Source organism: Neopsephotus bourkii, unplaced genomic scaffold (genome assembly GCF_033783945.1).
Source record: "Neopsephotus bourkii isolate Nb327-2 ecotype Australia unplaced genomic scaffold, CSIRO-AGI_Nbou_v1 NB_1346, whole genome shotgun sequence".
Taxonomy (NCBI): domain Eukaryota; kingdom Metazoa; phylum Chordata; class Aves; order Psittaciformes; family Psittacidae; genus Neopsephotus; species Neopsephotus bourkii.
This window is the reverse complement of record NW_026901826.1, coordinates 2,556,321-2,575,013: the sequence shown is the minus strand read 5'-3', so window position 1 is coordinate 2,575,013 and position 18,693 is coordinate 2,556,321. Positions and strand designations below refer to the sequence as shown.

At 37.3% G+C, this 18,693-nt stretch overlaps 1 protein-coding gene across 1 annotated transcript in view; it reads right to left on the bottom strand.

Annotated features, from left to right (window-relative positions):
* Window positions 1-5,530: 5,530 nt before the first annotated feature.
* The window catches only part of PUDP (pseudouridine 5'-phosphatase), a 70,095-nt gene continuing 56,932 nt past the window's right edge, over window positions 5,531-18,693 (bottom strand). Inside the window, exon 4 of the mRNA XM_061366512.1 lies at window positions 5,531-5,936. Coding sequence (XP_061222496.1) covers window positions 5,760-5,936 — 177 coding nt within the window. The 3' untranslated portion in view covers window positions 5,531-5,759. The remainder of the gene's footprint in view (window positions 5,937-18,693) is intronic.

The following is an 18,693-nucleotide window of genomic DNA, read 5'->3' as shown; positions in this document are numbered from 1 at the left end:
TACCTGATGATATATTTTCTACATTTATTTCTGCTCTGATACACATCAAATGTGATTTACACATCTTCTTTGATTCTGGATTCCGACTGCTTCATTTCCTTTGGACGCTGGTTTTAAGAAATGTGATTCAGGAGGTTGACTCTTACCTTTATAAATATCAGTGTATCATAACACATTGTCTTTGAATATGTTTTTGACCTGGGTTTTGCTTGTGTTAATGCAAAGATTTATCCATAATTACCAACCTGGTGAAGAGGGCTTTAAACTAGTTGCTGGAGGAGGGAACCTTAATCCATCCCACTCTTACCAGTCTGATGCCAGTGCCAGTGAGAGATGCCCAAAGCTTGGGGAGGCATCACAGAAATGTGGTAGGATGGCTCCTCCCACTGGAGTGTTGGAATGGAAAGATACAGGTCGTTCAGGAAGGACAGGCAGGGGCACTGGGGGCACGAGGAGGGGGTGCTGCCCTCTATGTCAATGACCAGATGGAGTGCATGGAGCTCTGCCTGGGGATGGATGAGGAGACAACCAGGAGCTTACAGGCCAGGAGCACCTCTCTTAATGAAGACAGGCTGGGAGAGTTAGGGTTGTTCAGCCTGAAGATCAGAAGGCTCCAGGGAGACTTTAAAGCAGCCTTCCAGTACCTAAATGGGGCCTACAAGAAATCTGAAGAGGGACTTTTTTATGAGGGCACGCAGAGATAGGACAAGGGGGAATGGTTTTCAATTGAAAGAGGGGAGATTTGGATTAGATATAAGGAAGAAATTCTTCATTTAAGAGAGCGGTGAGGCACTGAAACAGGTTAGATTGGAACTAAATGATCTTTAAGGGCCCTTCCAACCTAAATCATTCTATTATTCTATGATATTTACTGCTTTTAAATTTTTGCTAAGGTCAAGTGGACTTGACTCTTCTGTTTCCTTTTCCTTCATTTCATTGGAGTGTTTGGTTCTACATTTATACCATAGTTTATTTTGCTGTCTCAAGCTCCCTCCTTCTATGGTTTTGTTTGTCTCCATTAAATAATACCCTCTCTGCTATGTTTTGAATCAAAGGAACCTTGGATATTGACAATGATGCTGTTAATATTTAATGTATTGTACAACGCAATACAATTGTATTGATCCGGGAATCAATGTACTGTACTGATCCTGGAATATTTCATGTTTCAGTTTCATATTGCAGATATTCTGGGGAAAGAGCTGTGAAGAGAGTGGTGAAAGCTGAAATGCTTTTTCCCTTCTGAAGCTTGTTTTAATAATGACAGCGACCCAAGTCCTAACATTTTGAATATGATGGCTTAGGTCAAGGTCAAAGGTCTGAAGAACAGAAGAGACCAACAGCCTTTCTCACACTACCCTCTGACATCTAAAATCTGGTTTTGTTACATTGAGCTACCTGGTGTGGACACAGCCACCGGCACGCTCAGCGAGCCCTGCTACAAGGGTAGGCTCCTCAGCCCTTGGAAGTTCTGGTATGGGCTTTAGTCTAAGTTTTCATCCTCCTGTTCTCCACTTTAATTAGGTGATTAGATTCAGAATTTGTGAGGTGTCAGCTAAAGTGAAGCTTAACATAAAGTGCTGATGACAGTCATGTTCCTCTTGGGACAGAGAAGTGTTTTGAGACCTCCTTTTCCTCCACTCCAGTCTTTCCACTTATTTCCTCTAATTTGCAAAAAAAAATAGTTCTACCCTTTTAGTCTCAGAACATGAGTTTCAGTGAAGTAACAAAGAGATAAATACATGGAAACTAATTAGGAAAAAAAAAGGGTGTTGTGGTTGTTCTCATACCCTAATATTAAAATATTAGAAATGAAGGTTTTAATATGGTCCATTGAATTGTGTTATTCGTTTTGCTGTCTACATTTAACAAGATTAAAAAAGGCGGATTTCTGTATCTGGACCTAGTAACAAAGCAGAAAAGTTCAAACTTCATTCTCTAATTGTTAAAGATATGGATTAATTTTAATGCTGTAGAAAATAATTTCATTTTTTCTTAATGTGAAGTTTCTTGCAAATTTTTCTAATTTATCTAGTTAGGTTTCTGCTGAAGAGATTTTTTGTAATATATGGAACATGAGTTTGATTCTGGATAGAGGTTTCTACAGTTTAACTATATCATTCTTTAGAAAGAAATCTAATCCAAACAAGAAATGAACATCTCAGCTTTTTTTTGATCTTTATTTGTAGAAGGCAAATGAAAAGCTTCAAAGAAGTCAGACTGCATTTTGAAATTAATCCACTTCTAATGAATTTTGACCTGACTATATTCGATGAAACTCTTGCTTACGTGTATCTCTACAACCTGGACATTCTACCAAGATTAATTCCATTGGAGGTCCAGTAAAATGTGTAACACAGTTCACTTGTGAGGCAGAAAAGAATTCAAGTTCCAGTGCAACACTTCAGACATCATTAATTTGCCTTTTTATATGTATGTATGTATGTATGTATGTATCTCTATCTATCTATCTATCTATCTATCTATCTATCTCTGTTCATGGCTGAATTTAGCTCCATCTTGCTGCACTTATCCTATTTTCCAATGGTAAAAACTTGGTCATGAATTTCTGCTTTTATTTGTGGAGGCTGAACTTCTCAGGATATGCCTAAAACACATGCTCTGTATTAAGACAAATAAAACTATATATATAACTAAGCTGCTGCTTACTTTCTATGTTTAATAAAAATGAATTAAGCATGCACTTAAGCATTTGTTGGGACTGAAGTCTGTTTGCTGAGTTAGACAATGGAGTTTTTGGATTAGTTTTTAACAGTCCTCTTCATACAAACACAGACAGAGCATATAAATGTCCTGATTGGTCACATGTCCTCATGACCTGTTGCCAGGATCTGGTAAGGATTTTTTTACTTCAGTCAAAACAGGACTTCATCTGGAAAGCAGCAGATGGAAGTAAGGGAAGAGATCCAAGTTTTTAATCCTTTTTTTTTTTTCTTTTCTGAACAGATGTTGTTGAGATGATTGAGCTACAGAGCCACAAATCTAACGAAAAAGTCAGTAAAGAAATATATACAAACATATGTTGGTATTTGGTATATGGTTAATCAGGCAGGCTACAGTCACCTACTGCTAACATGAATATCCACCTCACATATAATGGAGATGACAGAATTTTTAAGATCACGATAGATGAAGAATTAGTATACTCTTTTGATTCTTCATTCAGTCAAGAGAAAACCTAAACACAGCACAGACACTTACTTTAATAACTGCCAAAGGGCTCAGCACAGGTTGTTCCAGAAAGTTGGCTAAATTGCAAGCAGTAAAGTACATGGAAGGGAGTTTTACTTAAAGGGTATACCATATGGCTCAGGTTCACAGATTTCAGTTTGGGGCAATAATCTCTCTGGCAACTGTCAGGTGGGATACTAAATGCATGGAAGAATAATTGCGTAGGGTAGATTAGCTGTTGAGTACAGAAGTGGAAGTTTTCTGACTATTAATTCTCTGCAAAAGAGAAGGCTACTTAATTAGAATTGTAGGATATGCTGATCTCATCATGGTGGTCATGATGAAGTAATTCTGATTTTGTCAGTGACATTCATTAATGTCTCTACATCTTTAAAAATAAAATTCAAGACTTTGATGATAGTTCCTTCAAAATAAACTCTGTGACATGCTTAATTTTTATTTTTTGTAAAACTCCCTATAAAAATAAATATGTGCAAAACTTTTTCTAAGTTACTAATTACAGCTTATTAAAACTTGCTCTACCTAGTAACTTCCCTGTTGGAATTCAGTAATTATGAATGAAGGGGATCCCAACAGGCACCTGTTTTACACTTAAAAGCTCAGAATTACTGCTCTACAGTAACACGTTGTTTTATGTAACATAAGTCAAAGGAGGAATTATATAGCAATATTTCTGTTATCTTGTCTGGGAAGACTAGAAATGGAATTCATATTGGATAGGATGTACTGCTGTCACTGTACAAACACTAATGACTGCCAATATCCATGAGCCTAAAGAAAAAGCATAATATGCACAATACCTACACTGAAACAATATCACCCTTTTAAAAACAAATGCTTTAAGAGCCCTAGATGAGAAGCCTTTAACTGCAAGCCATTACACTAGGTGTACCAAAAATCTTCTGGTGTCATCTAGGTCATATTTGACTGATCATGCTAAATAACACTTTCTTAGTTTTCTGAGGCAAGAACAGACTACAGTAACAGAAAATGCAAACAGTCTACATAAAAGATGAAAATTTTGGGTTTCTTTTAAATCCAGGAAGGAAAAAAAAATTAAAGAAGCTCACCCTAAATAGGGTCTACGATTCATTAATCTAATTCCTGATGAAAAACCTTAAACCTAATGCAGTTAAACATCTACAGAAGATTTTTTGTGAGAAAGATCATAGGTAAACAGATGATATAAAAAAAAAATGAGGCCGAAGTAGTCTTCCCATAATACATGGAAATCCTCTTATTTATTTGACACTCCTTGTCTTTATGGAGTTTGATATTTTACCAAGATTTTGGACTGCTTTATGGACACTCAATTAGAAATTTAGTTTTTTAAATGCCAAATACAATCATTCATTTTATAAAACAATTATGAACCCCTGTGTAATATAGCTTTCTTTAGACAAAGTAAAAGACATTGCTTCCATAATTTCATACATGTATTTGTGGGTTTCACCAAAACCTGTCTACATGTCTAGTATTTTCTAAAGAGACACCCTTGTCCTGATGAGATGCCAGAAACAGACAGAAGAGAGGCAGATGACAACATAAACATTTTGTGGAAATTATGGTATTCAGGAAAATAAATTGTAAGTATTTAAATAAACCAAAACTACAATTTATGTATTTTTAAAGTAGAAAGAAAAACTCTGCAGGGAACTTGGAAAAAAAAAAGGCTCAAGAAAGAGGTAAGAATGTAAAAGTAAGGATGGCCTACAGAAAGCTATTTGGATACAATGGATTAAGTCCATAACTTTATCAGAATTGATGCAGGGAGACAAGATGGATTCATTTCACAAGAATGAAAGGTAAGGCTCCATGGCAACATGAAAAATTACAAGAATATAACGAAATGAAAGAAGGAAGATGCAAAGCATTTTGGTTGGTTAAAACATAGGATCACATGATCTCATATAGCTCATAGCAGGTGATAACCATGCCAAAAAAGGAAATAATAGAATTACAGAATAATGGAAGTTGTAAAGGACCTTTGGAGGTCAACTCATTCAACTCCAAAGAAGAAAACAAAATAACAAAACACAGGAAATACAACAAAATCCCTGCAAGTAACTGGGAAAAGGGGAATAAAGGGACAAGTACAGGATCAGGAAATGGATAAACATGCTGACAGCGATAACTGTATCAAAACCAATGTAATGGAATAAAAGCTAATCCAGAACAGATTTCTGGTTAGTATCTAAACAGTAAGTCATTCAAGTGGAAACAGAACAAGAAGCTTCCAATGCAATTACAATAAATACTCTAAATAGTTTCATAATATTCCCAGAAAACATTGTGATGTACAGAGAACAAGGCTGGATTCACTTCACAAGACAAAATGCTGCTTTAGTTTAGCATTTATCATGAGAACAAATCACAAACATCCCAGGCAACTTTTAAAGGTACTGTGTGGAAGACTTGCTAGCAGGACTTTTGTGTTCTAGTTTTGAGGAAGAAAGGAAAAGATACAAAACAATCATAAAATCATAACAAAATTTCATTCCACTTTCCACGTGTGCAGTTAAGTGCATGTGCATAGAGATTAGGCACTAATCATATGCTGGTAAACCAAACAGTTCTGGCTTGAAATCCTCCATGGAATTCAGCAGTAGTGTTGCCTCTTTTTTAAGATCTGGATTTAATTTTTCATCTGGAATCATAACCACTTGCATTCCTCCTGCCAGGGCTCCTTTGACTCCAAGTGGTGAATCTTCAAACACAAGACACTGGGAAATAAGATGAGGAGAAAAAATATTAACTATGAACTTTTAATCTTTTGTTTTAAATGTGAGAATGATCCCAAATAAAATTTAGTAGGAAAGCTAAATTCAATTCCTGGCTTAGACACCCCTAATTAGAACAAGGGCAAACCTCTCAATATGAACATCTGCATGGTAATTAACCTTAAATTCATTTCAATTAAAAAGACATCAACATGTATACTTCAATCCCAGCAACTGGTTATACAGATACTCCTAAGTGATTTCTTTCATAGGTATGGGTTTAAGCACAAGCGTACAGTAAATTAAAGCAAGTGCTTTAATACCTTTATAAGCAGTTCAGCTCTTCAAGACCAACTTTACAACCTGCAATATGACAAAGAACCAGTGCTTTCACTTATTAGGCATGGCATTTCTTACATACACAAGATGAGGGAGACTACACTACCTATGTCAGTATTAGGACTCTGGGTGATTGGAGGGTAAGACAGTCAGTTGTCCGAAGACTGCTAATGAATTATGTACTATTTGCTCAATTCTTCCAAAGCAGTCTTGAGAAAGAAAATTAGCAATTACATTGGAAGGCTACTTCTAGAGGAGAGGCAGTTTAGTCACGTAAAAGTTCCATGTCTTACAATAGTAACAATAATTCAAGATCACAGTTTGGAAGCAAGGTTGTTAAAAATACTCACTACATTATTTATGAGAATTTTGCAATTTAACATCAGAATATTGAATAATGAATATATAAAATATCATCTAGCCTGAACTTTTCTATATTAAAAGATAATGCTTCTGGAGTTCATTCCAGGATCTATATAATGAAGCATCTCTTCCTGACATTACCCACTCCCGAGTTTGACCTTTTGGTCATGGACAATCCAAAGCAATCTTTGGCATTCAACCATTTGAAAAATTCTGACCTACACTGACACTTCTGCAGTTCAGACTGCATTTATTATCAACAGTAGCACTGCTACTACTACTAATACCAAAATTACGGCCACAAGTAATTTTAACTAAGATGTTGGGATAGTCAGTGTGATTTTCTCCACATTCTTCAGACAGTACAGTTTTGCCTTATCACAATTTTTTATCTTGTGCATTAAGCCCTTCACAGTCTTTACTGATCTACCAGATACCCAGAATGGATTTCCTCATGCTTTTCTTCGCAACAGAATAGACTTGGCAACTGATACTGAATGGGCAATACTAGTGATTTGCTATACTTAAGTTTTAACTTCTGACTGAACCCAGATACGACATACTGGAAGACCATGTAACAGCATACTGCATCTTTTAGGCTCTCTAACACACCAGGGAGTATTAGGGATGCACAACATTTGTTCTGGCTGTGCTCTAAGAGAACCAAGTTGCAACCTGCAAAAAACCTTATTATGTTCAAAGAAAACATTTTTGCAAGATGTACTGAATGTCTGCACTATGTATATCAATCTATCAGAGACTGGAAGAGTAAGAAGGAACGAAGCCTTTCTTTCTGCTTTCTTTTTTTTTTTTTAATATATTGATTCTGGCCCATCAGCATGTCAGCAACCACTTGGAGTCTGCCAAAGAAAGTAAGGGGTGCTTTCTATCGCACACATAATAAGAAAAACTTAATTAATGACTTACAGTGATCCAACAGAATCACAACAATCTTTTGTGCTCATTTCCTTTATAGAGTCACTGAATTCCAGTTTGAACAATGTGATATCTTCAAATATTGATCATTATCACTATTACTAACTACAAATATGTAACCAGCTGATCATGCAAAGGTTGGAACAATTGCTATGAGAATGGAAGCATGGTTCTGCCTACAGGTTTTGTTCTTAAGAATATTTCAGTTTGTGACTCTAAACATTCTAAGGGCAGTAAATAAAAAGCTGTAAGGTTTTGCCTTTTGAAAAATAAGCTTAAATGTGGCACAGAACAGCATTATCAGGACCTTTCAGAAACCTTTTTTAATCCAACCCATACAACGAAATGTACTTCACTGCTCTGCCCTTAAAGACCTAATTGACTTGCATGATGTCAGTAAGCTTACTGTACAAGAGGAGCCAATGATTATGGAAGGCAATACGCGTAATGAAAAGCTTAACTAATTCCCTGGAACTAGAAGCAATTAAAACTCTTAATTACCAAAGAAGCCAGGCAAAAGACTCATTATTGCAGTGGCTTTAATGTTACAGGTAATAAGTGTACTAGGTCTTCCTCCAGTATTTCTTGGTACTGCCACTTATTGTCAACAGCAACATTTTTAATGGATGATGAAAGGTTTACAGAGATTCACATACAAAACGGATTGATTAACTTTGCTGCACAGAGATGTTACAAACTGTTCACTGTCCTGGTCCACCCACACACTAAATTTAGAGACATGAAAGCAGCCAAGTTCTTCCCCATTGTGCATAAGTATTGCAACATCAGCATCACTCCAACTGTGAGAGACAGATGAGATTTATACAGACTTCAGCTGAGATGCTGGCTGCTGCTCTGCATTATTTCTGAAACTTGTGTCACTGATCAATACTACTGCTATGAGATCTTTCAAAAGGTCATACCAATATAGGACAGTTTTCACTCTGGAATGAACTAGATGCTTAAAAGAGTAAAGTAGCAAAGCATACTAATTTGTTTTTGACTCTATGAACCTAGAAAAATTAATCACTTAACCAAAGGAAGAAATAATAAAGTTACTGCAGCACCTCAATACCACATCTCCTTACATGAAATTTGAGAATGTAAGAGTTAGTTAGGCCCTCTCCAACCTATACACTGTAAAAGACTCGATGGAATATTTATGTAACTAATGGGGATATACATAAGTGCACTGCAATTAGTGATAACCAAGTCTGGAAGCATAAAAGGTTAAAATCAGTTTTGAAATTAAGATTTTGAAAAAAATGTGAACATATAAGCATGGGAGTGCTTATTGAATAAATATCCTTTACCATATATGACACTATAAGCTCTAAAACAGAATGAAGAACGAAAAAAAAAGGCGAAATTTATACATGTAGAACTTGTCTTCACATTAAACAGTACCATCTATTGTTCTATAAAAAAAAGAATGAAAATTTCCATCATCTTTAAAATGGGTAAATAAAGCCTCAAATTCTTTCACATTGTACTAGAAAAATCTTCCATTTGCTGGTTCTGGTCTGGTCTGGTCTGGTCTGGTCTGGTTAGGCCCTTAATCTCAGTGAAAACATTTGCAGACATGGGGACTAAACTACTCGTTTTAGCACTCTGCCTCTGAACCAGAGTATTACTAGTAAAAGTATCCAGTATTTCATTCCCTTTGATAAAAAGAGTGAGAAGGAACTGATTATTTGTTAACTTCTTCTTTTCATATATTATTATTTTTACACTGTATTCCCCAAATGCTTCATTGGAAACAGCTACGTATTTAATGAGAAAGTATTACAGTTTTCATTTTTATACTGTTATCGCTGTGACATTTACATTGTGGTCTGTTTAAACTCAAGTCAACATGGTTAAGTCTTTCACTGGGCAAAAATATACTTAAAAAACCCTTCAAACCTATTGAGTCTTACAAAGAACTAACAACTCCCCCTCTCCCCAGAAAATCAAACAGCATTCTGGAGACACAAGTGGTTAAAAAACAAATAATAATAATAATAAATTTTATTCTTCCCTCCTGATCAATGAAAGCACAAAGGGAAAACAGTGGAATTTTAAGGTTTCAAATCACAGTTTCAAAAAGGGCTGGTAAGACTCAGCAAGGTTATCCTTATATTCTTTTTCCTCTGAACAGGATCAGCCTCTGTTTGTGCTTGGTGAGAAGAGACAGGAGAGGATTATTGTGTCTCTTATCCTCAAATGACACAGAAGCATTTGGTGTCAGAAAGTGACATATTATGTTTGGGCCTTCTTATGCATTGCATATTACACTTCTGTAAGAGTTTTATTTATTATTGTTTTTTCTCCTTCATGATCAAATTAACTGGTCAAAAGTGTGACGTAATTTGTAAAATCTGCACTCTGGAAATATTTGGTAACCTTATACATTAATTTATGTATACATGCACAGTGCAATCTCGTATAAGCACTTAAAGCCTAACTCAAATTCCATCATATCACTAAAAAAATCCCCACTGATTTTAATCAGTGGATAGTGAGTCACAAAACAGGCTGCAGGAAGAAATCTACCAAGTACAGGCAGCTCATGTTGATTACAGAAAGACGTTGTTCATCTCTGTCAACCAGAAGGCAGTCAGATCTTTCATTTCTACAGGTAACTTGTTGACTGTTCACTTCCAAAAATATTTTTACTCTCCTCATTGTGAAAACCTAGCTTATGCTCTGTACTCATAATTCCAAACTAAGTAGTATCCAAGAAACACATTATCAGTCTGGAAGATATTGCCACTATGGGTTTTGTTTTGTTCCAAAACTTTCATCTCTTTTTTTTCTCACTGACTTTATTTTCTCAGATTTTTAAATTAATTCCATTACTGACCAACTGTCTTACTAGTGTGAGTGACTCAGGAACTTTCAAGAACTATAAGATAATTCAGAACACATCACAAACCTATATATATCTCTTACAAAATACTGAGATGCTGAAAAGATGCTGCTTATCACTTACGGGAGGAGGTGGAAATTCATAAAAAGAGAGAGGAAACCAACATGTCATAACAGATGCTGGGCTACTTTTTATGCTACTTGTGCCTTCTTTTTTCCAATGCTTTGATATACAAAGTATCAAGGAACAGGGGGAAATGTATTTCTGTGTGACCCATTTACCACCAGAGTTACTTAAACATTATTGAATAAATGCATTTTAAGCAGCTACAGTATTTGCAATTTTGGCCTCCCACTGTGTTAACTCTCTGAAGAATTAACAAAGAAACAATAATGAAATAAGTTGATTAACATCTCTCTGGACATACACTCTTTCCAAAAATAGTTGAGAAAAGTCTCAGCAGCAATAATGAACTACTTCATTTTATTTTAAGGATGTATGCCAGTTTGACTAGCCAGGGATAACAAAATCATATTAAATATGCCGTTTAAGAAAGTTATGCAGCTTAGAGGTCCACATCCTAGTTCCATTAAAGAAAATAAGGAGTAAATCAAGATGTTTTTAAGTGTCATAAGAAATGAACAAACAAGCTGGAAACTTACAATAAATTGAATTAAGCATCAGAGTATCCAGAATACTGAGTACCAGTCACCATTCTTTATGATTCAATGATTCATATTATGAACCATTTGGAAATTATACATGTATATGCTTTTTAATTCAGATTTTTATTAACTTGCTACGAGTACGTTGCAGACCAGTACACGAATCAAATTATTTACCAGGAGTCTTAATAAGATAAAAATCATTAGAACAATAAAAAGGAAAAAAAAAAAAGTGTGTTACATCTGCACGTAATTAGATCACTCTGCATTTCCAGCTCTTCCATAAATGCCACTTTACATTTCAGCCCATACCAGCAGCTACTCTCCCATAGACCAGTTCACAGGATGTTATCTTAAGGTGGGCCAGAAGGAGTAAAACAGTTTGGATGGGGAAGAAGGAGCAGAAATTTCAAATTTCTTGCTTGTTTCCAAGACCTGATCAAGTGAAAGTGTTTCTGAGAGTGACAGTCAGACCCAGACACAGCGGCTCTGTGAGGCAGGGAGAAGGTCACATTTACATGCGGGGTTACTCTGATCATTCCGGATGGCTGGAGCACTCTTTTCACAGAGGACTGTGTGTTTAGAGGACAGCACACTGGGAACTTTGTACGACAACTCGTGTTACAGGCCTCAAGGAATTCCCAGGAGTTTCTGAAACAGTGTTCAATTATCCTGGCAGCAGAAATCTAACTCAATCAACTGGAGCGTGGATTAGCCATAGAAGAGTATTGTTCTTTTACGGAGAACACAAAGCAAATACTCAAGATGTTCTCTACTGAGATTACTCATACTGTGTTAACACACTAGGGTTTTATGCCACTTATCTCTAAAAGCAGCCTAAAAATGAATTCTGTGCAATGAAACAGTTAAATTGTGCTGCCTTACCTTCCACACAGAAGTATTTTTACTAAAGCCACTGACTTTCTTGACATGTCATATACAACACATTTAAGTAACTGCAGCTTGCATGCAGAGTTCAGTACGGTAGGATAATTTAAACTGGAAGGATTCCTAGAGGCCATTTAGAAACATCCCTATCCAATGCACATCCAGCCAGAGTAGGCTGCTCAGGGCCTTGACCAGGTGAGCTTTGAGTATCTTCAAGGATGTAGATTCCACATAGCTCCTAGGCAATCTGTTCCCATATTTCACCACCCTTATGGTGAAAATAGTTTTCCAAGCATCTAGCAGGAGTTTCCTGTGTACCAGCTTGTGCCCGTTGCATACTGCATTATTACTCTGCATCTTGGAGGAAAGCTGGCCCCATCTCATAAGCAAACACATCAGAGATACAAACTAGGTGCATCCAAAGAAGGAGCTCTTCTGGTGAATCCATACTCTTTAAGTCTCAAACTGAAACTGGAAGTAGGTATCAGAAGTACTTCCTGAGTAAATGCAATGACCTTTTTGCCATGGGAAATGTCTGCAGTTGCAGGTGCAGCATGGCAGGCTGATAATGGCAGGTACCCTGCCTATTTTGTGTAGCTGGACATCATCACTTGCCTAAGCATGTGTTTAGGCAAGTGCATCACCAACTCAGCAAGTGCTGCAAAAGGTGGCTCATTCTCGTGGAACAATCAATTTTTTTCAAGCAGCATAACATTTTCAAAACGGTGTCTTTTTGTCCCATAGTATCTTCTTTACCAGTGTTATCTTACCACACAGGAAGGCCAGCCTGCACATTGAAATGTACCTTAATCTGATTTAACCGACATCTTAATTATTGTATAATCCTTGCCAGAAGTGTTAATAACAAACCACATATGCTTCAGACATGAAGTCATTTCCTAATTTCCTTAGTGAAGAACGAAAGGGCGAGAAGAGGCATTCACCTTTAAACAGGTTTTCATTAGGAGTGAAAAAAAAGTAACAGAAAAGGTCTTTTTTTTCTATTCAGTACAAGCTTCTCATTGAACCATACGTGACACAGTGTCACCAGTCTGGAGTGACTTAGTGACACATAGCTGTGTTAAACTTTTAACTTTTCATGATCTGAAAGAAAAGCAGTTTTTCTTCAAACAGCTGAAAGTTCTCTTTTAGAGAATATTTAAGATTAATAGCATGAAAGTCCAAGCACAAAGCCACAAGGTAGCACCTTTAAGTAAATTAAAAAAAAACACTAAAAAAAATTCTGATTGTGATCTTCTATACATTTCTACTATAGGAAAGAAATATGAATATCAAAAAAGGCGATTCTGCTTTTAATACAGATTTTCTAAGAAGTTGTTTACGCAACAAAGTACACAAGTAATTTGGAAAAAGTATTAACTCCTAATTTGGTGAATTTGGGTAAAATCCTGAACTGAATCTTAAATACCTCTTAGAAACTGGCTTTTGTAATTTTTAAAAGAAAAAAAACAAACCACCATTTTTATAATATTGCTTGTAAAAATAATTTAATAGCACTGAGTTCACAAAAAAAAACGCCAAGAGAACGAAAGCAGCAAATTAAAAGGTAGTTTTACTGCAGTACAAACCAAACCCAAGAACAACTCCTAAAATCCTTAAAAACTGTAGTATCTTGGAGTCACCTTATTAGAGTGCTGGAAGAGCCAAAGAAGAAGAATAAACTTAAGATAATCAGCACTAGGAAGAACCACTAGAATCTGAACTAACATTTACCTATTAAAATACTGCATGGAAACACTCTTTTTCCCTTTTTTAGATGCACTGATGACCCACAGTTATAAAGCTGTGCCTATTTTTCTATCAGACCAGCTCTACAAGAAAAGAGAAGGCTACTAGTCACCTCACTGAAAGGCTCAGTTCTTATTTTGACTCAAGCATGTTTACAGGCAGAATAAAAGGTCATTTTCAGTGAAAGGAGTAAGGGGTGTAAGATGTGACTATTTCAGAGTAGATAATGGACAAAAATAGAAAAACATTCAAAGCCAGGTTGGATGCGGTTCTGGGCAACCTGATCAAAGATGCTGCTTATTGCAGAGGGGTTAGACAAGATGACCTTGGAAGGTTCCTTCCAACCCAAACTATTCTGATTCCATTTAACTCTGTGTATGTATGCATGTATATAAATAGATGGCATACATAAGGTATCTATGCAAATAGTCTCCTTTCCTGTAGTTTAGGCCTTATTCAGTTTAATATATATTGAAATAGGAACTAACACAGCTATGATTGAGCACTGGATTAGTAACTAACACAGCACATGGGATTAAGGGCACCCTTAGCAAGTTTGCCAACACCACCAAGCTGTGTGGTGTAGTCAACATGCTGGAGAGAACGATGTAATCAAGAGGGACCTTGACAGGCTAGATAGGTGGGCCAGCATGAACCACATGAAATTCAACAAGGCCAAGTGGAAGAAGCAAAACATGAGCCTGCAGTATGCACCTGCAGCCCAGAAAGCCAACCGTATACTGAGCTACATCAAAAGGTGCATGACCAGCAGGTCGAGGTAGGTGATTCTCTTCCTCTACTCCACTCTCAGGAGACCCCACCTGCAGTACTGTGTCCAGCTCTGGGGCCCCCAACACAAGACAAACATGGGCCTGCCCAAGCAGGTCCAGAAGAGGGCCATTAAGATGATCAGAGGGCTGATGCACCTCTACTATGGAGACAGGCTGAGAGGGCTGGGCTTTTTCAGTCTGGACAAGGCTCCCAGGAAACCTTGTAACACTCTTCCACTGCCTAAGCAGGAGCTTACAATAAATCTGGACAGGGACTTTTTACAAGATCTTGTAGTGACAAGGTGTAATGGCTTTAAGCTGAAAGAGGAGCATTTTAGATTTAATAGCAGGAAAAAAAAGTCTTCAGTATGAGGGAGGCAAGACACTGGAACAGGCTACCAAGAGAAGTAGAATTTTCTATGACGCTGGCTTAACATTAACACTAGTTTGGGAATACTAGCCATGGTATCAGCAACTACTAACTGCACCTGTCACACAACTTCTGACATGAGTAACTTCTTTTAGGTACTCAGCTCTTCAAAGAAACAAGTTTATCATTATCTGAGTTCTCATCAGCTTCTTGCTAATATCATTTTTTATTTAAAAAACCTCTCATCTCTATATTTCAATCAGAAATAATGTCAAGATGTCAACAGGGTATAAACCTGACAGATGGCAAACTAATGTAAAAGGAAAACTACCACCTATCTGCGTGTAAATTGATCTCTCAGGGCAAAGTCCTTAAAACACAGCAACAGGCCATATGCTTAAGTGGCAACTACTTGCTCATTCAATGCAATAATGATTTCATATTAAAAGTAAGAATCGCCACTCACATAATGAATCCACAGATCTGAATTATCCTACATTTGCTGACCTTCAACAGTTTGCTTGAGTCTTTGGAAGAGATGAGAGCTGGTTTCCAATTTAAACTAGAAGTGTCCATTCCTCCATGACTGTCTGGAATTTTTACTCTGAACTCTATATCATGTTACTGTGCTGTTGCATTATGAATTACAGATGCCCATACATAATATACTTACACACAAAGAAAATGAGCAAATACTACGTAAGTCTCATATGGACTCAGAGAATCATGGTATCCCAGGATGACTGAGGTTGGAAGGAACCTCTAGAGGTCACCTTGTCCACCCTCCTGCTCAAGCAGGGCCACCTACAGCTGGTTGCCCAGTACTATGTCTAGACAGTGCTTTAGTATCTCCAACGAGGGAAACTCTACCTCCTCCTTGGGCAACCTGTGCTAGTGCTCAAACATTCTCATGGCAAAAAAGTGTTTCTTGATGCTCAGAGAGAGATGTTCCTGTGTTTCAATCTGTCACTGCCTCTGATTCTGCCACTTGGCAACACTGCCAAGAGCCTGGCTCCTCCCTTCTTTGCATCTTCCCTTCAACTATTTACTTACATTAATAAGAATATTCTGCCCTAAGCCTTCTGTTCTCCAAGATAAAGAATGCCAGCTCACTCAGCCTTTCCTCACAGGAGAGGTGCTCCAGTCCGATCATCAGCTCTGTGGCCTTATGCTGGACCCCCTCCAATACCTCCATTTGTTTCTCATACTTCGGAGCCCAGAACTAGACACAGTACTCCAAGTATAACCTCACCAGTGCTGAGCAGAAGGGCTGGATCACCTCCCTCAACCTGCTAGCAACACTCCCCCATGATCAGCTGCCTTTGCCACAATGGCACACTGCTGGCTCAAGGTCAACTTGGCATGGTCATCATGGTCAGAAAGATGATCAGAAGTCTGGAGTACCTCTCCTCTGAAGACTGAAAGAGCTCAGTGTGGAGAAAAGGCGGCTCAGGAGAGACCTTCAAGCAGCCTTCCAGTACCTAAAGAAGACTACAAGAAATCTGGAGAGGGATCTTCATAGGGATAAGACAAAGGGTAATGGCTTTAAACTGACAGAGGGTAGATTAAGATTAGGTATTAAGAAATAATTCTTTATTGTGAGGATGGTGACACACTGGCACAAGTTGCCCAGAGAAGCTGTAGCTGCCCAATCCCTGGCAGTGTTCAAGTCCAGGCTGGATGGGGCTGTGAGCAACCTGGTCTAATGGAAAGTGCCCCTGGCCATGGCGGAGGGGTTGGAACTAGAGAATTTTTAAGGTCCCTTCCAACCCAAACTGTATGATTCTACGAATTTGGTGTCCACTAGCCATGTTTCATGGGTTTATTTTCTTCCTTTTCTCCTGAAAATGAAATCAATTTGCTTTTCTTTCCTGTTCAAAAGTGTACAGCCTTGCTCACTGGTGCACAGGAAGATGGCACTATAATGGAACTTCTAAATTTAAAGGTCTGAATGACAAACGTGCAGAATATACAGCAAAACGTATCGCTAAGTGACCAATAGAGAACCTATGATAAGAATATAAATTGTTCTATTAAAAGTGTCTCTGTCACCCCAATACTGATACAAACACATTTATTCACAGTTAAGCCAAAGGCGAATTGCCTTCTCTACATATCCTTTCAGTTAACCTATAAAAAAGCAGCTGAATTAGAGTTAACGTGTTTATAACACATACTTATTTGAGGAAAAAACTAAGTCATCTCAGCCTAAGCACAGGACACCTCTATTTTCTTCTTTTAAAAATCAAATTATGTGTTTAAGACTACCATGGCATAGTGCAAACAGTGATTTTGCAGTGCTCTAACCATTATAACACATGACCTGAAAGAAAATACCTCTACTACAGCAACATGATCACTTCAGAAATAGACACTGCCACAGGAGTTGCTAAGAATCTGGATAAACTGACAGGCAGCTGAGTGCTATGAGCAGCATTTTGCTGCTAACTTGGAAGCTTGAGCTCTCAGACTGTATATAAGGTTTCCCTGGGGAAACCAGACTGCAGCAGGTATGTCAAGGTGACAAAGTATCACTGCCACACAATCCACTGAAAGATATGTTCTGGCTACCAGGTAAAATATGCTGTGACTAGAAAAAAAGGACAGGCTGTCAGGCAAGAAGCAAAGAAGCAAAAAAGCAAAAGAGATTCTCAGACACTGTGATTCAGTATACAGGAAATATATCAAGTAATTCATTTTTTCCTTTTTTTGTTTTTATTAGAATTTGTAGTGTTTTCTCTCCATTATATTTAGAAACTTTGGTAATTGATTTCAACTGCTTCTACTGAGATACAGGTAAGATTCATTACTGATCAGAGAAAATGTATAAATCAGATGGCAAATATGTCTAAAGAATGAGGACTGAAATTTCCCATCCATAGATAAAGATTGTTTTGGGGATGTATGTTCTACATTTGCAGGTCTTGAAAGTGTAGCTAAACACATCTTCCTCAACAGTTTTAAAGTTTTATTCTTAGCAAGGAAAATAATGTCAGAAAAGACACAGAAACTTTTTTTTCCAACGACCCTCCATATGCAGATAAAACACTCAAAGACTTTCAAAGCCACAGACTACAGTTTCCTCACTGAGAAGTAAAACAGCAATTTAACAAGTACCTCTATGGAATATCACAAGATTATGGTTAAAAACAAAGAAGCAATTAATGAATCTAGAACTGCTGTTGTCATAATCTCAACCAGGTCAACTTTTAACTTTGCTGTTAAAAGGAAGAAAATCTTACAAAATCAAGTGACAATTGTTATTTTGAGCTTTTTCAGATTACCAGCATCTTGCATCTAAATGGAAAGCAAAGATGTTGCTCATGACACTCTGAATGCTTTTCTCAACCAGGTTTTCTTCTGCTTGGCAGTGGCAGTGCTGCCAGCTGAGGTTCTTCACTCCCACATGTTCCACTTTCCTATCAACTAAAAAAGTTTTTCTCTCTACTTTGGTTGCCTTCCTCACTACCCTCTTTGGAGAAAAGGAACACAGCTTAAAAACTGTCTACAGTTTTTAATGAACAAGAATCTTTCCTTCCAAATCTTCTGTGATTATGAAGCATCACATTACTAATCACAGAATTGTTAGGGTTGCAACAGACCTCTGGGGATCACCTATTCCAAACCAAGGCAGAGCCACCTACAGCAGATTACACAGGAATGTGTCCAGGTGGGCTTTGACTTTAGTCCAAAGAGCATCCATGAAGCACTAGCAGTTAAAATTGCCAACTGTTTCTACAGCAGGGATCTATACATTTTCATATCTAGAAAGACATATATATACAACATACAAATATACACACGATAGTTTATGTAATACATGTGCTGT